Below are 22,555 nucleotides of genomic sequence, written 5' to 3'. Positions count from 1 at the left end.
ATAAAAATTGCAGATAGATTTTCTCAAGTACTGCCTGAGGTAACTGAGGAAATCGGCATCCGCTACCACCGTATCGCCAGCAGTATTCCCATAATTAGGTGTTTTTCACAGATAGCCACACACACACGTAAAGAGTCTCTAAAAACCTCTCTTCGAGCTTAGACTGCCTCTTCTTCATACAAAAGAATGGTGCCCCTGTCAGAAAGAATGAATGGAAGGAACAGCCACAATTAGAAGGTACAATTCTCCACACAGACTTTATTTGTGTGCATTCCCATTGCCGGAGGACCTCTGCTGCATCAGGCCTTTCACATCTGCCTTTGAGACGCTAGACTTCCTGGTGCTCTTGGTTTTTCTCGAGTTGGGAGGCTGTTTATGTTGCGTTTTACCATGGGATTGTCCAGTATGGACCCACTGCATTAGCTGTGGACCGCTTTGGTCTGTGGAAGTTGAAGAAGCTGCCTGACTGTGACTTGTGTAGCTTGATCCACGCGAAGCTAGCGGTGCATAAGCCTTCCTCAGCGCTGAGATTGTGCAGCGACTTTTGAGGCGTGATGTAGGTAGTTCATTGTGACATAGGCATGCATTCTTGGAAGTAGAAACCTTGCTTAATTTCTTTGTCCTGGTAGTTCTTGAATTATTAAGCTGTACGACAGAAGCTATACTCTTGGTGAGGATTTCTAAGCTTGTGGTGAGCATCTCCCATCTTAAACTTTCTCGCTTCCGGGCCTCATGTTCCTCAGCCTGCCAGCGCTGGCATTGTATACGCCAGGCTCGTAGCTCGTCGAGGAGTTCATTTGATTGTTCCTCAGCTACACTTGCCTCCTCGCGTAGCCGTTCCTCCCTCTTTTCTTCCAAGTCAACCAGGCGGCGAATGCACATTCTCAGTGTTTCCCTCTGAACTACATTTTGGACACGCTCTGTTTTCTGGATTTTTTGAAGGTCTTGTTGGCTTGGATTCCTGTCGCCAGACTCTTTTGCCACGGGTGAACAGTTGCAGGTCCTGACACAATCCTCATTGTTTTTAGTAGGGCATACCACCGCCTGGCCTTGTGCTTTTTTGGTTCCCTTGAATTTGTGCTTCAGAAATGCTGCAGCCTCCAAGTTTGCCTCTTCCGTCTTGCCAGTTGCTGGCAAAGCACTCAGGGCTTTCACCTGGAGGTCACTTTGCGACTCACATGTGCGTGCACCAACGGCGTTCATCTCATCAGTTGTAGTCAAGGGCGATGTGAACGGGAGTGGCATGGGGACATTTCTTTCCAGCCCATATCTGTCACTGTCCACCACAACCCTGGCTCCGTGGGCCTGCGCTGTAGGAGGGCGCTCAGAGAAAACATCTCCCCAAGCTTCGTATCTCAGCATATTTGGATTTCCAAGGCCTCTCTGGGGTAAGGCAGGCTTCTTCATTGTTAATGATTGTCTGTCTTCAGCATGCGGAGAATCCCTTATTGCCGGAAGGAGAACCAATGGCATATCTTGCGACTGCTCCGTCTGCAATAGATTGAGGTCTATTGGACCTCTGTAGGTCTCAAAAGTCAGAGGACAGTCAGAGGGTTCACTCTTGACATAGGCATACCCTGGAGGTAATACAATCTGATTGGTTGGGTAAGACTCTTTGATCTGAAAATCACTGCCACAGAAGGAACCTGTAGGAGATATAATGAAGTAGAGTTTAGATGTCTTTCCTCTGGTCAAATGTTTTTACTACAATGACAGGAAATCCTTTAAGAAATTAGATCAGCTAGGATCTTGTATTATAATAGTTACAATGTGTGTTGTTCTAACATTTTAACTTTTGGATAATAGTGTGCATTATGTATTATTATATATTGTTTGCAGTCAATGCGTATGGAGAGCTGAAACTTTTAGAATGCAGATTATTTTGAGATTTGGAGACTACCATCAGACAAGGCAGCATGCAATAGCATGGATGCCCTCCTTCTCTGTTCTCTATCTTTTAGAAATGCCTGGGTTCCTGGTTCTGACTTGTACTCTTTTGGAGGGGCTTGCAAGTTGAATTCCTTCCCACTACTTCAAACATTGTTTGAAGCCTATCTCATATACACAATGCCTGGTAGACATGTAACTGCTCTTAGCAAAGCCATGAGAGCCTGGTTAAAAGCCCTGCCAAGGAGGTGTACATATGTGTGCAGAGGGCATAGGTCACAAGCATTGACAAATTAGCTAAGAATTAGAGCATGGGAGTGGAAGAAGAGAGGTCCATACATCAGTAGGATGGGCAATGCTAGTAGAGAGGAGATAGAGGAGACCCAAATACCTTTCCTTGCAGCTTCCCTTCCTCCCTCTCCTCCTGGTCTCCCTTGCAGTCTGTCAGTCTCTGGAGGTTACCCCCCACCTCCACAGACATATAACAGAAAGTGATGCAAGCTTTACCCTATTGCTTCCGAATGACACAGGCATGTTTCCTGTACCAATATTGTCAGTGCGGCTAGTCTGACTCCCATGGCACCCTGCCAACGACACGCATTGCATGTCACAAGCCAATCATTCAAGTGACTATTTCTGCTACGTTGCCATCTACCGTTCATGGAAACAAACTGCAGTTAAGGGGATGCCATGTTGTAAAACGGATGACATCGTAAGGTGGGGGAAATGAGAGAATGCAATACATATATTTAATTCCGACAATGGGTTATAAAATGAGGAAGTAGGGGAACCTCTATCAGAGCCAGGACAAAATTGGAGAAATTTGTGGTGGCGTTCCTCGTACCAAATGATCAATCTCTAGCATAGGCAGTAATTTACAGGGCAGCACAGAGGGGACCTCCTAGTGGTTTATGGGAAAGTTTGACCTGACGGAAACAATTTCAATCGAAGGAATAGGAGAAGACTGGGGGAAGAGCACCTGGTGCATTTCGAATACGGAAGGGAAAAAGTAAATCCTGCATGACTAGTACTGCAAACCTAGTGTGAACTGCACATTGCTAAACACTTCCCTGGAATGTTGGTGGGAACATACAGGTATTGGAAGAGCTCGGTGTATGTTTGGAGGAGATGCTGCAGATCATTAAAACGGATCCCAAAAATGTATGACATTTTGGCCATAGAGAAAGTTACTCATTCCTTGAAAGCGCATCATAATTCATTTGGGGCAATATGGCGATCGGGTTTGGATTACCTCACCAAAAGTAACACAGAACTGAGACTGAATTTGTTTTATTAAATTGAATGGGAGATTTGAGGTCCAGTGAGAAGTCTGTGACCTTGAGGGATTGGGAGATCTGCTAACCCTAAGGCATACAGAGAAGGCGGATGCTTGTGCAACTTACGGAAGGTGTGAAGAACCTTCAGGGAGGTCATCAGGGAATAGGTGTTTTATACCAAAGCAGATGGGCGGTGAATGATGAGAGAGAAGTGTGGAAGCATCATATCTTACATAAATGCCAGGAAAAAGATTCTTAAGAAAAGAACTATCTGGATTTTAACTTGATATTCATTTCGCTATGTGTTCTCATTATATTTTATCTATCTGAATTAATTGCAGTGAAGCCTTTTTAACATCTGGGTTTTGGATGTATTAAGTTGTGTGCATTTTTTAAAACGCATGTGTATTTAGACCCTACTAGGTTCCTTTACCTGTTTCCTGCCTCTCGTTTGCACTTAAACTTGTTTATATTTCATTCGCTGAAGCAAGAGTATATACCTACACTTTCCATCACTTGTGTAGTTCTATTGCCCTCTAATAGACGGAGCCAGGCTCAACAGCGCTGGCGCGTCCAAACCGGTTTGTGCCGGTTAGTGTTGGATGCACTGTGTGTTGCTTTCCCTACTTTGTCTCTTACGTTACACTCTGCCTGTGGTTTTCAGCATATTGCACCATGTCCATATGTTGTAACTTACTGTCTGCCATTCAGAGGAACAGACGGGTAAGACTTGCCAACCTATTAGAGGATTCCATTCCCCTCCCTGCACTATCAGCCCACTCGCCGGCTGCTAGAGCAGTTGAATCACATGATATGTCAGTTCCTGTTCCCTTTTCCCCTAGTAACCACAACTTGCCTGAGGAAACCACCAACTTCTCGCTGAGCAGGGAGATGCCTTGTACAAGCGCATCCACAACGACAAATCCAAAACCCTCTTACTTGCTTAATCAAACAAGCTTCAAATGCATGTTACTCAATACACGCTCCTTGATCCACCATGCTATAGAAGTGGCTGATTTCATACTCGAATCTAAACCTGATATTGTGGCTATACCGAGACTTGGCTCCATAGTGCTACTTCCCATCCCACACTACTCGCCATCCCTGAGGGATATGACATCTTACAACGTGGATCGGGAAATAGGTAGGGGAGGAGGAGTTGCCTTTGCATATTTCTAAAAAACCTTATCTCGATCATTGCGAGTCCATGTTAGCTAAATTAAAACTTCTGTTTCTACCCTAAGAATTTTACACCTCTATAGGCCACCTGAGGCTACACCTGTTCGAGGAACAACTCTTGGCCTTTATTGGCTGTACCTCTAAATTACACTCACCCTTGTTGATCTTAACTTAATTTACGGGCCAGTGATCCTTCATGCGGAGACGCAGTGTCCCTCTTACACACCTTATGAAACCTTGGCTTTAAACAACGTGTAATAGGACCAACCCATGTTGGTGGCAACACTCTTGACTGGATAGTGTCTCTTAACATGGAGGTTACTAACATCAAGGCCCAGACCTGTCCCTGGTCAGTCCATCCATCTCTTGCGTTTGAAGTGTCCATCCCCTCAGTGATGGCTAAACTCCCCCTATGCACTAAACATAGTGTTCCCATTAGGAAATCCTAAGGGATTACCCATGAGGCTTTTACCTCAACTGCTCTTCCACACTCTCCCCTCCCCGGATGATGATCTCCCCCTTGATGACTTTACATCAGTTTTTTTAGGGCTGTTAAACAGTCCTATGAACTTTTGGCTTTTTTCAAACAACCCATCGAAAGAAGTCTCTTTAATTCAAACTGTGGTTTTCTTCAGATATTCTTACTGCCAGGGCAGCAAAATGGAGAGGCGAACGTCAGTGGCGTAAACATCCTTCCGATGTCTCTCTTAGGGTTTATAAATCTTCTGTGAAGGCTTTCAAGAATATTCTGTTGAAAGCCAAAGAAAGAAAAACTCAATGCTAGGATTGAAATTGCTAAATCCAAGCCAAGGAATTGTTTAAAGTGCTTTTGGAATTGAAAGGCAGCCCAGTAGAATCCCTCCCTGAGGCAAATAATGCATGGTACCAACATGTCCATGATTGTTTTACTGAGAAAATTGCACCAACAAAATATGCTGTACCAGCTTAGCCTACTTTAACCCTTCGACAAATAAAGTTCCTTTGTCTGTCCCCCACATGCCCCAGTATCTTCTTGTTTCTTTTTTCGTGAGGTACTAGAAAATGAAGTCCAGGAGGTTATACTCAAGCTCAAACCAACGTCTTGTAAAGAGGATAGCTTTCCCGCACTTCTCTGTCAAGAATTTCAGAGTCCGCTAGTGCCTTGGGTAATCACTCTTGTCAATCGATCCTTCGCCAAAGTTCTTGTCCCAGATAGCATTAAGGAGGCATGGATTACTCCATTATTGAAAAAAGAGAGCCTTGATGCTGGAGACCCTGGGAATGTCTGGCCTATACCCCAAAGTCCCTTTTTTGCTAATAATTCTGGACAAGCTGGCACCAACCCAACATCAAAGCTTTGTGCAACAAAATAACATCCTCGCCACTGGCCAGTCTGGGTTTTGTGTGAATCACGGTACCGAAACTGCTCTTTTAGATCTTAAATCCAATATCACTGAGATAAAGGCAGCCAGGCATCGCTACTTCTTTTAGATCTTTTGGCCGCCTTTGATTTGGTCGATCATGCCTTCTTGGCTGACACACTGGTCAAGGTGGGCAGGTGTACTGACTCTGCGGCCAATTGGCTCAGATAGTTTCTTGGCCCATGTATTGCCTGTCTAACCAAGGATAACAAACAATCTCAAAAAGCAGTTTTGACCTGCAGGCTTCTGCAGGAATCATGTCCATCACTGCTTTTGTTTAACATTTATATAAAACCACTGTGCGATCTACTAACCTCACTGGGTGTACGTTTTGCAAACTATGCAGACGACAACAAGATTGTGATTGAACTATCAGGCCTCCATTGTAAAGATCTAGAAAGGCTAAACTCAATCTTTAATGCTATGCAATCTTGGATGGCCAGTAACTCCCTGGCTATGAATTATGAGAAATCTGAACTACTCATCTTAGGCACACATACAAAGCTCAACCACCTTGGCTCCTCCTACAGCAGCTTTTCTATTGCAGAAAATATTATCAAGGTTTCCGATCACGTTAAAACACTTGGGGTCTATTTTGATTCCCATCTCACCTTCAAGAAACATGTTTTACACCTCAAATCCTCCTGCTTGTACTATATTAATTTGCTCTGGCAAATTCGCCCATACGTCTCTGAGACCAACAGAACTATGAATGCGGCTGTTATCAGTAATTCTTAACTGGATTATTGTAACAGCCTCCTTATTGGATCCTCCCAGGCAAAATGTAAAAAGTCTACAGGTGATCCAGAATGGAGCAGTTTGGGCCGTTTGTGGCCTTGGTCGTCTCGCCCATGTTACTGAGGCACGAAGAGGACTACACTGGCTGCCTGTTAGTCAAAGAATTAGATTTAAAGTCACCTTGCTAGTCCACAACTGTCTGACAGGCAAGGCGCCTAACTATCTCTCAGCCAGAATTTCTAGCGTTCCCTTTCAATGAACTCTTCACTCTAACAAAGACAACTTCTTACAGCAAACATGGGTTTTGCTGAAGAGAATTGGTGGCTCAGGCTTTCATGTCTGGGCCCCGAACTTGCCCTGAAGAGTTGTTAGTCAACCGCCTAATTTAAAAAACAACTAAAGACACATCTCTTTGACCTCGGGCCAGGTTAGACATTCTATGTACTTAGACTGGCGTAGATCTCCCGCCCTGGAATGATCTTCTTGTTCTTTGTTGCAATTGTCTTGTAAGCGCCTTGAGGCCCATGGGCGCATGGCGCAATATAAAAATCTAATAGAAAGAATTGAAGTCTTGTAAAAAGAGAAAAGGGGTTACATCTGTGCACATGCAAAACTGGTGGCAAGATCTTTCAAACATTAACACCTGCCCTGATGTTATTCTTGTGGCAACTAAAACGTTGATGCAAACAGAGACAGGGATAGACTATCATAACATATGGGTTAATTCCCAAGTGGCTAATCACCTGGAAAGTACAGATAGCACGGGCAGTAGAGACAGTCTCTTGTCAGGCTTGACTGATGTGTGGCCAAGCCTTTCCTAGCAGTCCTTGATTTTACCCCCCTAAATAATCTTTTGAGTTTCAAAGTAAGCTAGTCTCAGAATGGGTGCATTAACTCACAAATGATCAAATCCACTAGATTTTCTCAGACTGACAAAGAAACATGTAAATAATCACTATAGATACGAAGGATCTAAGCCTTTCTCATACAGGCTCATTGTGGGTATTCTGAAATATGATGGGACTGCTATGTGTTGTATTGACAAGATGTTGCTTGCTATTTTTCATCCATGACTGAGGGTGATTGCACAACATCAGGGCTCTGATGAGGAAAGCAGATTCATGGATTTCTGTGAAGCTTCCTCCTTGGGGACCTGTTGTCGAGTGGTCCTGTGCTATAAGTAGTCAACAATAGGGCTCATGCGATAGGGCAGGCTACCTTTGAAGTGGTGCGCACTTTGTGGCGTGACACTAGCCTATCTGGGAGAAATGAATAGGGATCTTAAGAATCATCAAGGCAGTCAGAAGATGAGTGATGATAGTATGAAAGTGCCTTCTACACGCTGAACTACCTCCAGCTGCCAACGACTGGATTGACCTGCTGAACTTTAAAGAGTGGGAGGAAGCAGAACTGTGATGGGAAAGAGTAGAAGAATCTAACACAGTGCGGGCAAAATGTGTTTTAGACATAATCGATATGCACAGTGGTTTATTAGTAGTATCAAGGCATTAGGTAGTTTGTTTCAGAACATCGGACATACAAATGCAGAAACTGGAGCATCCTGTATCAGGGAAACAGGTGCAGTGTAATTTCTTGTGATCATAAGGCATCCAGTTCCATGGTTTATAAAGATGGAACTTGGACCTTACCTGAGTCTAATGCCAGAAAAGCTGTCTTCTCGTCAATGATCCATTCTTCCACGGTGTGAAATCCATAACACAACTTGCTGCAGAAGGCTTCAGCCTTTCATTGCATGAATGGTCAGTGTTGGTCAGGGCTTAGCCTTTATTAATGAACCTTGACTGGAGTCGTTGCAGCCCAGTATCTCTGGTTTGTTGGATAATTATATGATATAAGTAATTTATAACGCGCCTGTACAGAAGTGTTTCTAGGCGCGACAAGACGAGGCAAGACAGAGGGAGGACAGAACAAACGATCTTACTAGGCCTTGTTTCATTCAGCTTGGGCAAGTGCGAAGACAGAAGTGTCTGGGAGGAGCGGGGTCCGAGAAGGGGAAGTGCCAGGGAGAGGGGAAGGGGAAGTGCAATCAGAGCAGCGTTGCTCTGAGTAAGTGCAGTAAGGGCAGTGCTGATCTGGGTAAGTGCAAGATGGCAGAGGACTTTAGGCTTAAAGTACAGCCCCTAAGTTGCGGGATAGGCCCAGAGGCAGAGCAAGGGAGACTGGTAGTGGTGGAGCATGGAAACCTGATGAGCTGGTGAATAGATATGATGAAACAGGACAATAAGTGGACATCAAGGCATAGAACGAGGTCCTTGTAGGGCAAGACAGAACTTCTACATTGGATTTAAATTCCAAGTATTAATCTAGCGAATCTGGAACCCTGGTATTGTGTATGCACATAGACACCACAGCTCCTGTGCCACAGACCCTTGACCTAACTCCTTAGGAAATCTTACTGTTTTCCTGGAGAAACGAATGGGCTGTCACTACAGTGCCTGGGGAGTTTAAATGAGACGCAAAGTGTTACAACTCTGGACTGTAACCAAAGTGGACCATTCGGTAATATATTGCATTTGAGCAGATGTTCCCAAAAGCATGATTATCTTGCCTATTAAGTTAACCCTCATCAGTGTGGCATGCATGGTAGCAAAAACAAGTGTATTATAATAACTCAATTAGAAAAATATGAAGTAAGGTAGGATGGAATATTTTGTAGGCACTAAGTATAGCTGCCTCTTAAATACTACCAGACAATACTACCTTCATAATACTACCAGACAAATTCACAAAAGGTGGCTATAAGGATGTTTCAGACTTACCGTATGTGTTGGCCCCAGGAAAACCTTGGGGTGGGGCTGACGAGGGCAGGGTCTCGAGGACATTAAATTGTGGCTGGCCATAACACATGCTGTTGCTAGGTGACCTCCCTCGAGCGTCCTGGTTTAGCGGATGGGTGAGGTTGGTCAGATCACACTCTACAGAGAAAAACCTGTGTAATCGTTAGAGGAGCCCTATCAAAGAGTATAGGGTAACAATAACGCATGGCTTTCAAATTAAGGCATCAGATGTTAAAGCGACCTCCGTCATCCCTGTTTGGAGATAGGAAATATGGCCTGGGATCATATTACATTAAAATTGCACACAGTGAGGCCGCCAAAATGTCAGAAGGGCCCTATACAAGATCACTTTAAATTACATCACATTACATCATGCATTGTGAATTGTCATTTACTCCCATTGATAAATAAAGTTTGCATAGCATAGTCTACTAACTGAAGATGAGTCACACTCCGAATAGAACTATGCATGTATGCAAACTGTGCTATGTGTGCACGTTGTAGACACGGTATGCGACTTAGTGTGGAGGAGGGTGTACCTCCTTTGACAATCCACTTTGCATATCCAAAATGGGTGTGCCATAGATAGTGGCAAAGTCAGGAATATGTAAATGAGGGACACACCCAGACATACAAAAACCTAATCCACACAAAATAAAATGTGCTCCTGTAGTCATTTGGCCCTGTTCCAACTTGGAAAAAGTCAACTTTGGGACAGGGGCTCCTCCAAAGAACCAAACGTATATTTTTTAACATTTTCCCTGAAAGTGGTTCACTTTCCCTAAAGTTTGACACCACTTTCATGGAAAATGGAAAAAGAAATTCCACTTTTCCCTCCATGGGTTTCTTTACTGCTCAAGAGGCTTCACTCTTTTTGAGAATGAGTTCAAAGTGCCTAAGAGTAAACTGAGTGTGACACATGGGTAATTCGGTCATCATGCATGTCCAATCTGTACATGTTTGCAGTTGCAAATTGCATATATCACATTTTGCACAAGCATTGGAAATCTTTGTGAATTCGGCCCACGTGACTTTGCAGCAATCGCAAACAGTGTTGGCAGATTACTACATGTCCGAATTGGTCGAAACCCAGTTGGTCGCAGATTTATTATCGAAATCGACCACAAATATGTGTGGGGGGTGGGGGTCATCAATATAAATATAGGGGTGGTCGGGTTATATTTGCAGCCAATTCGAAACAGAGAAAAAAAAACCTCAACCAAATCTCACAAACAGTATTCTTTTTTTTGTTGAAAGTTTGGTTTTATTGGCATTTATAATACAACACTCAGAAACAGTAATACATAGCACAGTAAATCTCTCAATGAAAAACCTTCTACCCCCGCCCCCTCATCCCCATTGCCATGGATCTTCTCAATTGAATTGTCTCAGACATTCGGTTGCACAGTGACATCTTCCCTTCGGATCAGGGTGCATCTTCTATTGTACGCTAGAAACTCAGGTCCATTAATCCCACCTCTCCCAAATCCACATAGAAAACAACAGGTTGCCCAAACCAGCATCGTCTCACTAGGTTTCTATCAGTTCTTAAAGCCTACCCTACCTGTATTTCTCAAAGAAAGGCAGCCACAGCCCCTCAATATTGGATCTGGACTCGTCCAGGATGTGGGATAGGTATTCCATGTCGTATATCGCTCTGATTTTCGAGACCCACTCCCTCTCCCCCAGCATTTGCAGACTCTTCCATCACTGGGCCAAGCAGAATCTCGCTGCCACCAACATAGTGTGTAGCATGTGACCCTGTGGTTCATCCGAGTCACCCTCCACATCCACACCAAAGAGAACCAGCCACAGGGATGGGTCCCTCCATATCCCACCCACCTCTCCTTATCCAGGAGAGGACCTCCCTCCAATACACCCGAACCTTAGGGCGCGCCCACCACATATGTATGTAGTCCTTTTTCACCTTCTGGCATTTCCAACAGTGGGGATCGTAACCCTTGTGGATCTGTGTGATGCTCTCCGGAGGGTAATGCCATCCATGTAGTAATTTCAGGGCTTGATGTCTGTACTGAAGCGATATGTTGGAGCAGTTAGCCTGTCTGCATATGCGGGACCACGTCATGTTATCAATGTCTCCACCCAGGTCCCTTCCCCATCTAACCGTGGCCACAGGGGGCTCCCTCGGGTTTGCCAAGAGGATCAATTTGTACAATCTTGCCATCAACCCCTTGGTCCCCCTCTGCGTAATTAGAAATTTCTCAAAATCCATAAGCTCCCACCTAAGGGTATCCCCCACCTACCTTCTGTGAGGGCCCCCTTCAGATGTAGGTAACGAAAGGGTCACAGGTTGCTCAATCCCAGGGCTTCCTGCAGTTCCCTCAGAGACATCAAAGTTACCCAATCCCACAATCGGCCCGCTCTGCTGAGGCCTGCTTCATGCCAAGATTGAAATGCAAGCAGTTCCTGGATCCCATCCCTGAGTGGGGGGGCCCAAATGCAACTAAGTGGTGACGGCCATGTTGTTACCCAACTCTTGTATCCCCCCTCTTTCCAAACCAACCATAGCACCTCCAGTACCGGGTGTCGCAGGACTCTCCCTGGGAGACGAGATTTAGGAACCCACAGCCACTCATCCAGCGTGACCGGGACCAGCTCTTCATTGTCCATCGCGACCCACTGTTTGTCTGTCCCCAGGTTAAAGTGATCCACCAAAATCCTCAACTGCGACGCCTTGTAATATGTAGCCAGATCCGGGAGCCCCACTCTACCCTCCTCTTTAGGCCTTATCAGAGTCTCATAGGAGATCCTGTGTTTCTTTCCCACCCACAGGTACCGCATTAAGGAGCGTTTGACCTCTGCCCGGAATGTCCTGGGCACTAGCGTCGGGAGCATCTGGAACAAGAATTGGAACTTAGGAAGGATCACCCTTTTTATGGAGTTCAAGCGTGCCATCCATGATAACCCGGCTCCCGCCCACCTCTCCAAATCGCTTAACTGTCGCCCACATGGGGAGGAAGTTACTCGCAAAAAGATCTTTTGGGTGTTGTGTTACCCTGATCCCCAGATAGAGGAATGTGTCCCTTTGTACCCTAAAAGGGAGTTCAGCCACAAATTCTCCTTCCACATTCGACAATCCCCCTGCTACAAATGCCACAGATTTTCCGAGATTAACCTTGAATTCGGCAGCCCCCCGTACTTCTCCAAGCTTTGCAGCACGTGTGGGATTGACTGGGATGGTTTGGTGACATAGAGCAGAGTGTCGTCCACAAATAAACTTATTTTACAATGTGTCCCATCCACCACAACGCCACTGATCTCCTCGTTTTGCCGAATTGACGCTGCCCACGGTTCCATCACCAGGGCGTATATAAGCAGGGATATGGGACATCCCTGGTGTGTACTTCTCCCCAAAGTGAAGGCTCCAGATTCACTCCCATTATTACGACCCTTGCCGTCGGATTTGAATACTATGCCGATAACCACCCCATCCACCTCAGGCCCATCCCCATGGCCAGGAGGACCTCCCCCATGAAGGCCCAGCTTACCCGGTCGAATGCCTTCTCTGCATCCAGAGAGAGTAGAAGAGCGCCCTCACCCCAAACCGTCCGTGTTCTCAACACGTGGAGAGTTTTTCTCATACTGTCTGCCCCTTTTCTATTCAGGACAAAGCCCACCTAGAAATTCTGGCTGAGAGATAGTTAGACCTGGATAGGTCTCCAGGCATGACGCCAGAAGCTCAGCAAAGATCTTTGTGTCTACGTTTAGGAGGGAGATGGGCCTGTATGAGGCACACTCCGCAGGGTCCTTCCCGGACTTTGGTATTATGGCATTCAGGGCATGGAGAAACGTTGGTGGTACCGTGTCCCCACCGCTATTTGATTGATTGCGGTTTCCCCAGTAGGGACTGGTTTTGTTTATAAAAATCTGCCGTGAAGCCATCACCCCCTGGTGCCTTCCCTACCTTCAACCTTTTAATGGCTTCCACAACCTCCTCCTCAGATATCTCCCCCTCTGGGATCTCTCTGTCCACCTCTGTGAGTTTGGGGAGACGTTGGTCTGTCAGGTATGCCAGAACGTCTTCGAATGACTCCACCCGCTCCCCAGAATACAATTATTTGTAGAAACTAGCGAAACGTTCCATGATGGCGGCTGCATCTTTCCACATCCCTCCCCCCGAGTCCCTAACACCTTCCACCTTCCAGTCCAACCGAGCGCCCCGTGTCCTATTCACCAGGAGAGTCCCCACCTTGTCCCCCCTTTCATAGTACCTCTGCCTGGTGTATGCCATTTTCTTGAGAACCTCTCCGATCAGGAATGAGCGGAGTGCCTGTCTCTTGTCCCTCATTTCCCCCAGAAGGGGTGCCCTTTCTACATCCCCCTGATTCAGTCTAGCCCGCATAGCCGCAAGTTGCTCTTGCAGCTTACCCTCAATCAGTGCTCTTTCATGTTTCTTCCCGGATCCGTCCGCAATAAGCAAACCCCTAAACTTTGCTTTGGCTGCTTCCCACACCGTTATCGCATTGACCTCCCCATTATCATTCATCTCAAAGTATGGTTTTATCTCTTCCGTCAGAGTTTCCCTGAACACCCGCTCCCTCAGCACGGTATCATTGCATCTCCACCTGTAGGTCCGCAGGGCCAATGGTATCAGCCACTCAGCTACCACAAGGTCTGACCACGTAATGGCCTCCACCCTCGGTACAGCAACCTTCCCTTGCCCCTCCTCAGATGTTAACAGATCGATTCGTGTGTACGATTGATGTGGTGGGCAGAAAAAGGTGTAGGCCCCCGGCCCCGGCCATGACCTGTGCCACACGCTGTCCCAGAAATGTGTCCGTAGGAGGTGCCTCAAAGCTTGATTATCCCTCATGGGTCCTCTATCCCCTACGCCTTTTGCCGACCACTAGTCCAACTTGGGGTCCATGATCAGATTAAAGTCCCCAACAAGCATCATGGAACCCTCTGTCCAGTCATCCATAACTCCAAAGACCCAATTCAGGAACTCCACCTGACCCACATTAGGCGCATAGAGCGTGGCCATTGTGACCCTCTTTCCTGCACACATCCTTTTTATGCCCAGGAATCTGCCTCCAAAGCCCCTCTTAGTCTCAATCTCCTTCAAATGAAACAATTTGCCCAGGAGTATGCCCACACCCTCCTTCTTTGAGGATCTGTGGGAGGCCCAGAAGTTTCTCCCAATCTCTTTGCCCCTTATTGGCGATTCCGCTTCCTGCCGGTAATGTGTCTACTGCAGAAATAGTACTAACAGGTGCTATTTGCGAAACATGTTGCTGGAAAGGGAGCACTTGTTTTGGGAGTTCAGGCCCTGGACCTTCAGCGTACCAATCCGTCCTTCAACCATTGTCCCTGTTCACCCGCTTCTCATGACATTCCCTGCCTCCTGTTGGATCCAAAATCACACCCAAAATGGGGACCAATGCATGTCCAGACCCCATTACCCCTCCCCCGTCCCAACCTCCCCTACCCCTTTCCCACCCCCTTATATCCTCTTTGCATGAGGAGTCCGTCTCCATTCTGCAGCCTAACTGGGCATGGTCAACAAACCACCACGGACTCTCCCCCCTCCCTGAACTACCCATAAAACAGATCTGCCTCCTCCAAGCCCAGTTGCCAGACCCCCCTGGCATCAGATCCAGGTTCCCCTTCCCCCCTTCTCCCTGTCTCCCCATTGCCCTCTGTCCAACCCCAGACAACCAACTCTCGGGATGTTGTATGGACTTCAATAGAGCGCGACAGTGGTGTTGCCACTGACATCCCATCTCTGTTCCCCCCACCTCCCATATCCTGCGATCAAACAGTGAAAACTCAACATACAATCTCAAACCAGTAAGCCTTCATGAAAACCTAAGGCAACTCATATGAACCAAAGACAAGAATTTTCTACCTCAGACCCCTCGGTTTTAATTCAGGTGTTGTCCATTCGCAGGGTGGTTATTCAACTTTTGGAACTTTCAATCCCCCTTTCCCCTCCTGCTTCCTCTGGCTGGTTCCGGGCTTCTGGGCCTTCTGGCAGGGTCCTGTCCCTCACCCACTTGCTCCGCTGAGGGTCCTTCCTGGCCGCAGACCAGTTCCTCTGTGACCCTCTTTATTTCCTCTTCGGCCACTAAGTAGTGTCTTTCACCATCCCATTCGAAGTCATGAGAATGGGTATCCCCACCGGTATCTGACATTCTTCCCCTGAAGTCATTTGTTGAGGGATCCACGTTTCTTCCTTCTTAAGAGTGTGTAGGTCGAGAGGTCCTGGAAAATTGCCTTTTTTTCGAATCCCCATACTGTATTTCCCAGAGTTGTTTCACCTTCTCCAGGATCCTCGCCTTGTCCCTGTAATAATGCTTGCGTGCTAGCACTGTCCGAGGGATCATCACTCCTCCACCGGCTCTGTGGACTCTGTCAATAATAAACCCTTCACCGGTGTCTGTTCCAAGGACTATCTTTACTATGTCCTGCACCTCATTCTCAGGCCGGATGGGGTTTCGCCCTCTTATTCCACCAGATCGAAGAAGCAGAGGTTGTTTCTTCTTCCACGGTTTTCGATGTCTACCTTGAGATGCAGTTCCTCCTCACGGCGCTCCATCTCCATGAAGCGTGCCTCCATTTGCGTCTCCAGTCGTCCGGTGGACGATTGGTTGGCCTCCACCCCGACCATTCTATCTTCCAACGTGGCCGCTTTTTTAGACAAGGTCAGCCAGCGGTGACGCCATATCGTTCTCATGCCCTGAATTTCTTCAAGGATGGTTTGAATGTCCGTTTTAATGGCACCCAGCTCAGCTGGAGCGGTTGGCGCATTCCCGTTGTCTGCCTGGAACTGAAATCTCGCCAGGGACTCTTTCTAGCTCATGGGCTTTACACCTCCTGTATTCCCCTTGTTCTCTGGGGGGTTCCAGCACAAACACTTAGTCTGCAGGGGGGATCACCTGAGGGCAGTGTCTGGGGCCGTTGGCAAAGCGACTCCCAGTTTCAGGGCGCAGGGGACCCTATGATCTGAGTGGGGAGCCCCTGTGTTCTATGATTTTAGTCAGTACTTCTTTGTGAGGGTTCTGTGAGGCTCTAGGTGGTCAGTGTGGGACGTGCGTCCTCTTCTAAGGTTCACAAGGCATGAGGATGTGTCCCGGCTGTCCCGATGTTGCCCTCCAACAGTCGGTGCGCCCCCAGAGTTGGTATGCCTCCAGGTGTACAGAAAGGCCTCCCACTCTGTGTCCCGGTCCTGTCCCGTCTTCCGTATGACCCCCCCCCAGTGGGTCCACCCACGGTGCCAGGCGCAATCCTGTTCATGGCTCTCCAACGTGGTCCTCGTGGCTGGGGTCCCCTGTGCTGTGTCCTTCCTTCCCCCTGCCTGGAGCATGCAGCATTACGCCTCCAGGGTGTGTCCTCTCCCCGACCACGGCTTCCAGTGGCAGCATCTCCCCCTGTCTGGGCAGGGATGTGAATGTCCTCCTTGTGGCATGCTCTCTTGTAATCCCCCTATTATGAGCCGGGGGGGTTGCACACCAGTGTTTTGACCCAAAGGAGTAAGGCCTGTGGTGGTCCGGACTGCACCGGGCCCGTGAGAATCAGCAGAAGTACATTCAACAGGTGGGCATCCACCAATTCTCCCCCAGGTGTGGCAGGGGGCCAACCTGCATCCCACTATTCGGGGACTTTGCCTCTGCCGCCCAGGTCCCCCCAAAGTCAATGAAGGCCCCCACTGGGGGGACCTCCCCTTCCCTCCGCCATGGGATACTTAGTGTATTTGGCCCAGTTCCAGAGTATACCGCACTATATCTGTTGTGTGGGGGTCTAGTGTTTTGTCGACGTGAGCGCCGTGACTGTGTCATGATGCTCACATGCTCATTTAATAAAAGGGGCTCTGCTGAGGCTGCGAGGGGGGAGCAGCAGAGCCCCAGGAAGTGGCAACTCGTGTCTGTGTGTGTGAGCGTGTGTACAGGTTGTGGGCCTGCCACATGGTCGTGGCCTTGTGTGCGGTGAGGGCCGAGAGCCCTCAGAGCCGCGACCGCTGGAGTCTGGGGTCGTCACCCCTGCACTGTGGAGCCTGCGCCCAGAGACACCGGGCGCCGTAGGGTGCTTCCCTACACGAGACACGCTGGTTGTCCACCGGCGTGCCTATGCTGTCGGAGGCAGCCCCCAACACTGGCGACGAGTTTGCGCCCACCAGCTGGTGGTGGGAGGAAGAACGGACCAGGGCACACGGCCGCAATCGGCGGCCGTGTAGGAGAGGCACGTGGTGGCCGCAAGATTGCGGGTGGCCCCGGGACCTGTTCCGGTCCTCCTGCGCTGGTCGCCTGGTGCCCGCAGTGGGAGCTGGTGGGGGCCCGGACCGCAGACGAAAAAAGGGGGCGTGGCTTGGAGCTCCGGCCCGCGACTCGCTTGCAGGCCTCATCTGAAGGCCTGTTTTCTTCCCCCAGACACCAACGGGGAGGAGCAGAAAGGGGCATGGCCTACCTGCGAGCCCCGCACACAAAGGAAAGGGGGCGGGGCCACATCCCTGCTTCTGTTACAGAGCCTGAAAGGGGGATCCCCACGCCCGAGCCGCTGTGGTGAACGGCCCAACCGCAAGTAAAGGAAAGCCCCTCCACATATGGGCCCACAGAAAAAAAAAAAACGTTTCAAGTGTGGGCATCGTGAGTGGCTGGGCTGCCCCAGGGAGGGAGAACACTTGAAACGAGCCAGGAAACGGACATTGCCCCTCCACAAGCCGCATGTGTGCCGAGCCCTGGGGGTTGCAGCTCCATCTGGAGTGCTTGTGCGCCCCTGGGCAGGAAGAACGGGGGCATCCAGGGTGGTGAACAGTGCAGTGAGGACACCCTGTGCGGCATCAGCAGCGGGCCCCGAAGGAGGAGCGCGGTCCTGGGTGCATCTGGGTGCCGTCAAAGGTGCTCCCCACCAAGGATCGAGATACCTGAAGCCCAGTAACAGCAGGCATATATCAACACCGGTGACGGCATCCGGCATCCCCAACTGCAGTCAGCATGGAGGATGACGAGGGGATATGTCGGGGTCAGCTGGCACCAATACCCAACTTCGATGTCCTGGGTGCGCCTGCAAGTCTGGGACCCGGTGGACAGCCTGGGTGGAAAACCTGGAGATGTATTTTGAGGCCATGGAAATCAAAGACGCAGCAAAGCGCCCGACACTCCTGCACTCGGCCGGGCAAGCCGTCCAGAGGCTGTTCAAGACATTAAGGCCCAGAGATCAGTCTTACGATGCAGCCATGGCAGTCCTGAATGAGTACTTGAGGCCCATGGTCAACAAGGACTATGAACGGTTCAGGATGAGGTGTGCGAGGCAAGAGGAAGGGGAACTCCTCGATGCATTCCACGGGAAGCTGCGCGGAATTGCACTCTCCTGTGATCTGGGGAATTTCGAGGAGGACGAGATCCGGGTGCAGATCATCTATGGTTGCAGCTCCACCAAACTGTGCAGGCAGGTTCTGAGGGACCCAGCGCTGACCCTCGATCGAATATTGGAGCTTGGCCGGGCCCAGGAACTGGTGGTGGTGCAAGCCTCGGTCATGAACTCCTCTAGACACCACCTAAAGATGGAGGTCCCCATGCCACGAGTGAAGGTTGAGGAGGTGGCGGCTGTCGGCAGGTGGCCAGGAGGAAGAGTGATGAGGAGGGAGACTGGCCAAAGAGAGACCCCAATGCTACCATATGTCATCAGTGTGGGTGAGATCTTCCACACCCGCAGGACTGCCCGGCGATGGGACAGATCTGTGGAAGGTGCGGGAAAGGAGATCACTTTGCACGAGTGTGTCTCGCTCCAGCCCCAGCTGGCATGGTGGGGGCATCAGGGGGGTGTGAGGTGAAGGGGAGAAAGACCCCCAAGGTGGCGGCGGTCCAGGTGGCGGAGAGTCCCCGAGAAGCACTGTATGATATAGGGGAGGAGGAGTACGAAGAGAATGTATTCTTCTTGTCCTGCAGCGGTGCCGGGGGCCAGTTTGATCCCAGGATTTTCTGAGTTGGAGGAGCCCGCCATAGGGCCCCGTGGTGTGAGGACTGGAACACACTTGTTGTTTTGCAGTGTCAAAAATGTTTGAGTTTTAGTAGCTTTTAGGTGGTGCGCGGACTGGAATGCACCAAATGTTTGCGGTGAGCTTTTGTTTGATTTTGTTTGCTTATAATAAAGGAGGGATGTTGTATGGGGGTCTAGTGTTCGACGTGAGCGTCGTGACTGTGTCATGATGCTCACGTGCTCATTTAATAAAAGGGGCTCTGCTGGCGCTGCGAGGGGAGAGCAGCAGAGCCCCAGGAAGTGCCAACTTGTGTCTGTGTGTGTGTGCATGTGTACAGGTTGTGGGCCTGCCACGTGGTCATGGCCTTGTGTGCTGCACGGCCCGAGTGCCCTCAGAGCCGCGACCGCTGGAGTCTGGGGTCGTCACCCCCGCACCGTGGAGCCTGCACCCAGAGACACCGGGCGCCGTAGGGTGCTTCCCTACATGAGACACGCCGGTTGTCCACCGGCGTGCCTACGCTGTCGGGTGATCCCGACAGCCTCTGTGGGATGCCCCGGGGACCGGAGGCAGCCCCCAACAACATCCGCCCTTGAGCTACCTGCTTCACACGGCAGCCCATGGTGAGGTTGGGCCCCCTTTCTCTCACCCTCCTCACCTGTTTCATCTAGTGGCAAGCACCTACTAGCCCAGCCGATACTTGGGTGGGCGCGCTCCGGCGTTGGCCCTAGCGAGGTGTGTCATTGTGGCCTGGGGGGCCGCACCACGTGTCGTTGCGGTTCTCCAGTGGCAGCATGGGCCCAAACAGGGACCCCGACCTGGCAGGGCTGCAAAGTCCAGTCCAAGCCCCACTGTGCAGGGGTCGTACGTCTCCACCCGCAGCCCCACTTACACAGTGAGGATCCCCACACACGGTGCGTCCCCTGCGCACGGCTCCAGGAGAGCAGCAGCTCTCGACCCAGATCACCAGTAGCAAGCTGGGTCCGGCGGTTCCCTGCTTCTCGGATCACTCGGCCTTTGGCTGGGATGTCGGTCCTCCTCTGTACTCCCTCTGCAGGGGTGCCACAGAGCCGCATCCACCCACTGGCACAGGGGCTGGCAGGGCAGGCGTTACCACAGCCCCAGCGTGATGTCCCCCGATGGGAAGGGGAACTCTACCTCCCGGCGGGACTGCACTGCTCTTTGGCCAGCTTAAAGCCATTTCCACCGCGTCAGATTGGCCTCAGGTCTTCATCTGGCGTGCTCTCGGCTGACAGTGGGTTCATACACCTCTAGCATCGGTTTTAGGGCAGATATATGGTCTGCAGCTCCTAATATCTCCTCTTAATGTCCAGGGCAGGTACAGAGCACGAAGCTCAGGAAGTCATCTTCCCTGCCCCCCCCCTGGTGGCCTCAAACAGTGTTCTTTGGGCAGATACACACATTGTTCGTGGAGCAGTTGTGCATATGATCTTTAGTATAGCCGTAAAGAGATCCTGGAGCAAGAACACTTAAGGCTTCCAGAGGAGGTACACAGAGGGTTCGTGGAGCCGTCACATTTAGAGTCCTACGATATCATGGCTGTCAATATGAGTTAGGTGGTACTCATAGGGAGGATAGCTCAGCGGTAACGTGCTCGCCTTGGCAGCAAGACGACATGGAGCAATACAGGCTCAATCCCTGGGTCCACGCTTAGAAACCTCTGGCTATTAAGCGCGTTATAAATAACCCATCATATCATATCATAGGAAAAGGAGGTATTTCAAATACCAACTGTTTACTGTGTGCCTGAATATGGGTTTATGAGGTATTTACATCACAAGGGACAGCAGGAATAATACCTCATAGTTTTAAGCCTGCCTCAGAATCCTGCACATGGTTACCTCCACATGGTGGTAAAAACATGTACCCCTCTCATCCCTGAGCAAGTGAAAATCGTGTTGCCCAAATGCACTATTGTACTCTTTCAACTTAGGAGACAGTATTATGCTGGGGACCCCTAACGTAAGTGATAATGTGGGCATCTCAGATGGTCACATGTTGACCCCTTTGATGCATAATGCTCAAAGAAAACAATTTTATTTCCAGGGACGTCATTTCCCCAAAATGCCTGGGGTAGCGGAAGTGACACCACGAGGCCCTTGACCACTGATGACATCGCAGGAAGTGATGTCATTTGACCCAGCCCAAAGTGACATCACAGGAAGCAATGCAACACGACCTTTCACCCCTTGACAAAACAGGAAGTGGCATCACATAGCATTGTTCCTAAGTACACTAAGAAAAATATGGCTACGATATCAGTGTAATGTGATATACATCTCATAAAAGAACGGATCACCAGATGTATCATTAATATCAGCGTGTATAGGCCCATATTACCAAATTACTGTGAATGCAAGCAGACGTCCAAGGCCAAATGATAAAATATTATATAGCACTTACACGTTTTATATAGAACAAATGTACATACAATATCACCCAACCTGTCTTTGGTACTCATTTATCGACCACAGAAGGATGAAAGGCTGAGTTGGCCTTGCCAGGATTCGAAACTGCCACCTGCAGGTCACACATACATTGCAGCAGCGAGCGCTCAACCCACTGAGCTATCTTACCGGCTGGAGCTATCTTACCGGGTATAGTAAAATGAGCAATTACATGTCGAATGTTCTCAAATTCAGAAATCAAATTACACTCTGAAGTACATACCATTAAACTGGTAACAGCTGGCCAGTTCATCTGCAGGTCTGGTGCAAAGTTGGCCACATGTCAAGCCTGCATGGATCTACTTTTCAGGCTTCAGAGGAAGGCACAAAACATACCATTGGGAGGGTTCATAACTGTTTATTAATACATTTAGAGTAGCACAGAGCAAGCAGCGCACTTACACATCATCTCTTAATCTGGGCACTCGTTACCTCATACATGCAAACAAACATCCTGAACAGCATGCCAGGGAGATAGGAAAGATAGACACATTACAACAAAGCATTAACTGGGGCACAAGGAAATAAAGGGCCACTTTATGTGCTATGTTGAAACATTTGTACACTGTACACATGCTTTTAGTCACAAGGGATTTTATGGGAAGCCATTTAGGTCAAAATTACACATTTATGAATGTGACATATTGAAATGAATACAACATGCATTGAAATGAGAAAGGCATTAATTGAGATGACTATAACATGTATTGAGATGACTATAACATGTATTGAAATGAGTATGACATGTATTGCAATGAGTATGACATACATCGACATTCAACGAATAAGAAATGCATTGAAATGAATATGACACCCATTGAAGTGAGTATGACATGCAGTGGAATGCATATGACAACCATTGAAACAAATATGA

The 22,555-nt window shown here is 48.9% G+C and overlaps 1 protein-coding gene across 1 annotated transcript; it reads right to left on the bottom strand.

Annotated features, from left to right (window-relative positions):
* Nucleotides 1–232: 232 nt before the first annotated feature.
* LOC138489652 (uncharacterized) lies at nucleotides 233–9,425 on the bottom strand. The gene is made up of 2 exons (XM_069617325.1): nucleotides 9,262–9,425; nucleotides 233–1,646 (listed from the first exon to the last, which is right to left on the bottom strand). Exons 1-2 carry the CDS (start codon nucleotides 9,347–9,349, stop codon nucleotides 259–261), a joined length of 1,476 nt encoding a protein of 491 aa, XP_069473426.1. The 5' UTR covers nucleotides 9,350–9,425; the 3' UTR covers nucleotides 233–258.
* Between the last annotated feature and the right edge of the window lie 13,130 nt (nucleotides 9,426–22,555).

This window comes from Ambystoma mexicanum, chromosome 9 (assembly GCF_040938575.1).
Source record: "Ambystoma mexicanum isolate Mex_15411 chromosome 9, UKY_AmexF1_1, whole genome shotgun sequence".
Lineage (NCBI taxonomy): Eukaryota > Metazoa > Chordata > Amphibia > Caudata > Ambystomatidae > Ambystoma > Ambystoma mexicanum.
This window is presented reverse-complemented; position numbering and strand designations above follow the sequence as displayed.

What these genes read in the sequence shown, in the direction of transcription:
- LOC138489652 (XM_069617325.1), bottom strand. Translation starts at nt 9,349, where the DNA reads ATGTGTTATGGCCAGCCACAATTTAATGTCCTCGAGACCCTGCCCTCG. An exon ending in TCCTGGGGCCAACACATACG is followed by an intron (nt 1,647 to 9,261) that starts GTAAGTCTGAAA and finishes TATCTCCTACAG; the next exon opens with GTTCCTTCTGTGGCAGTGAT.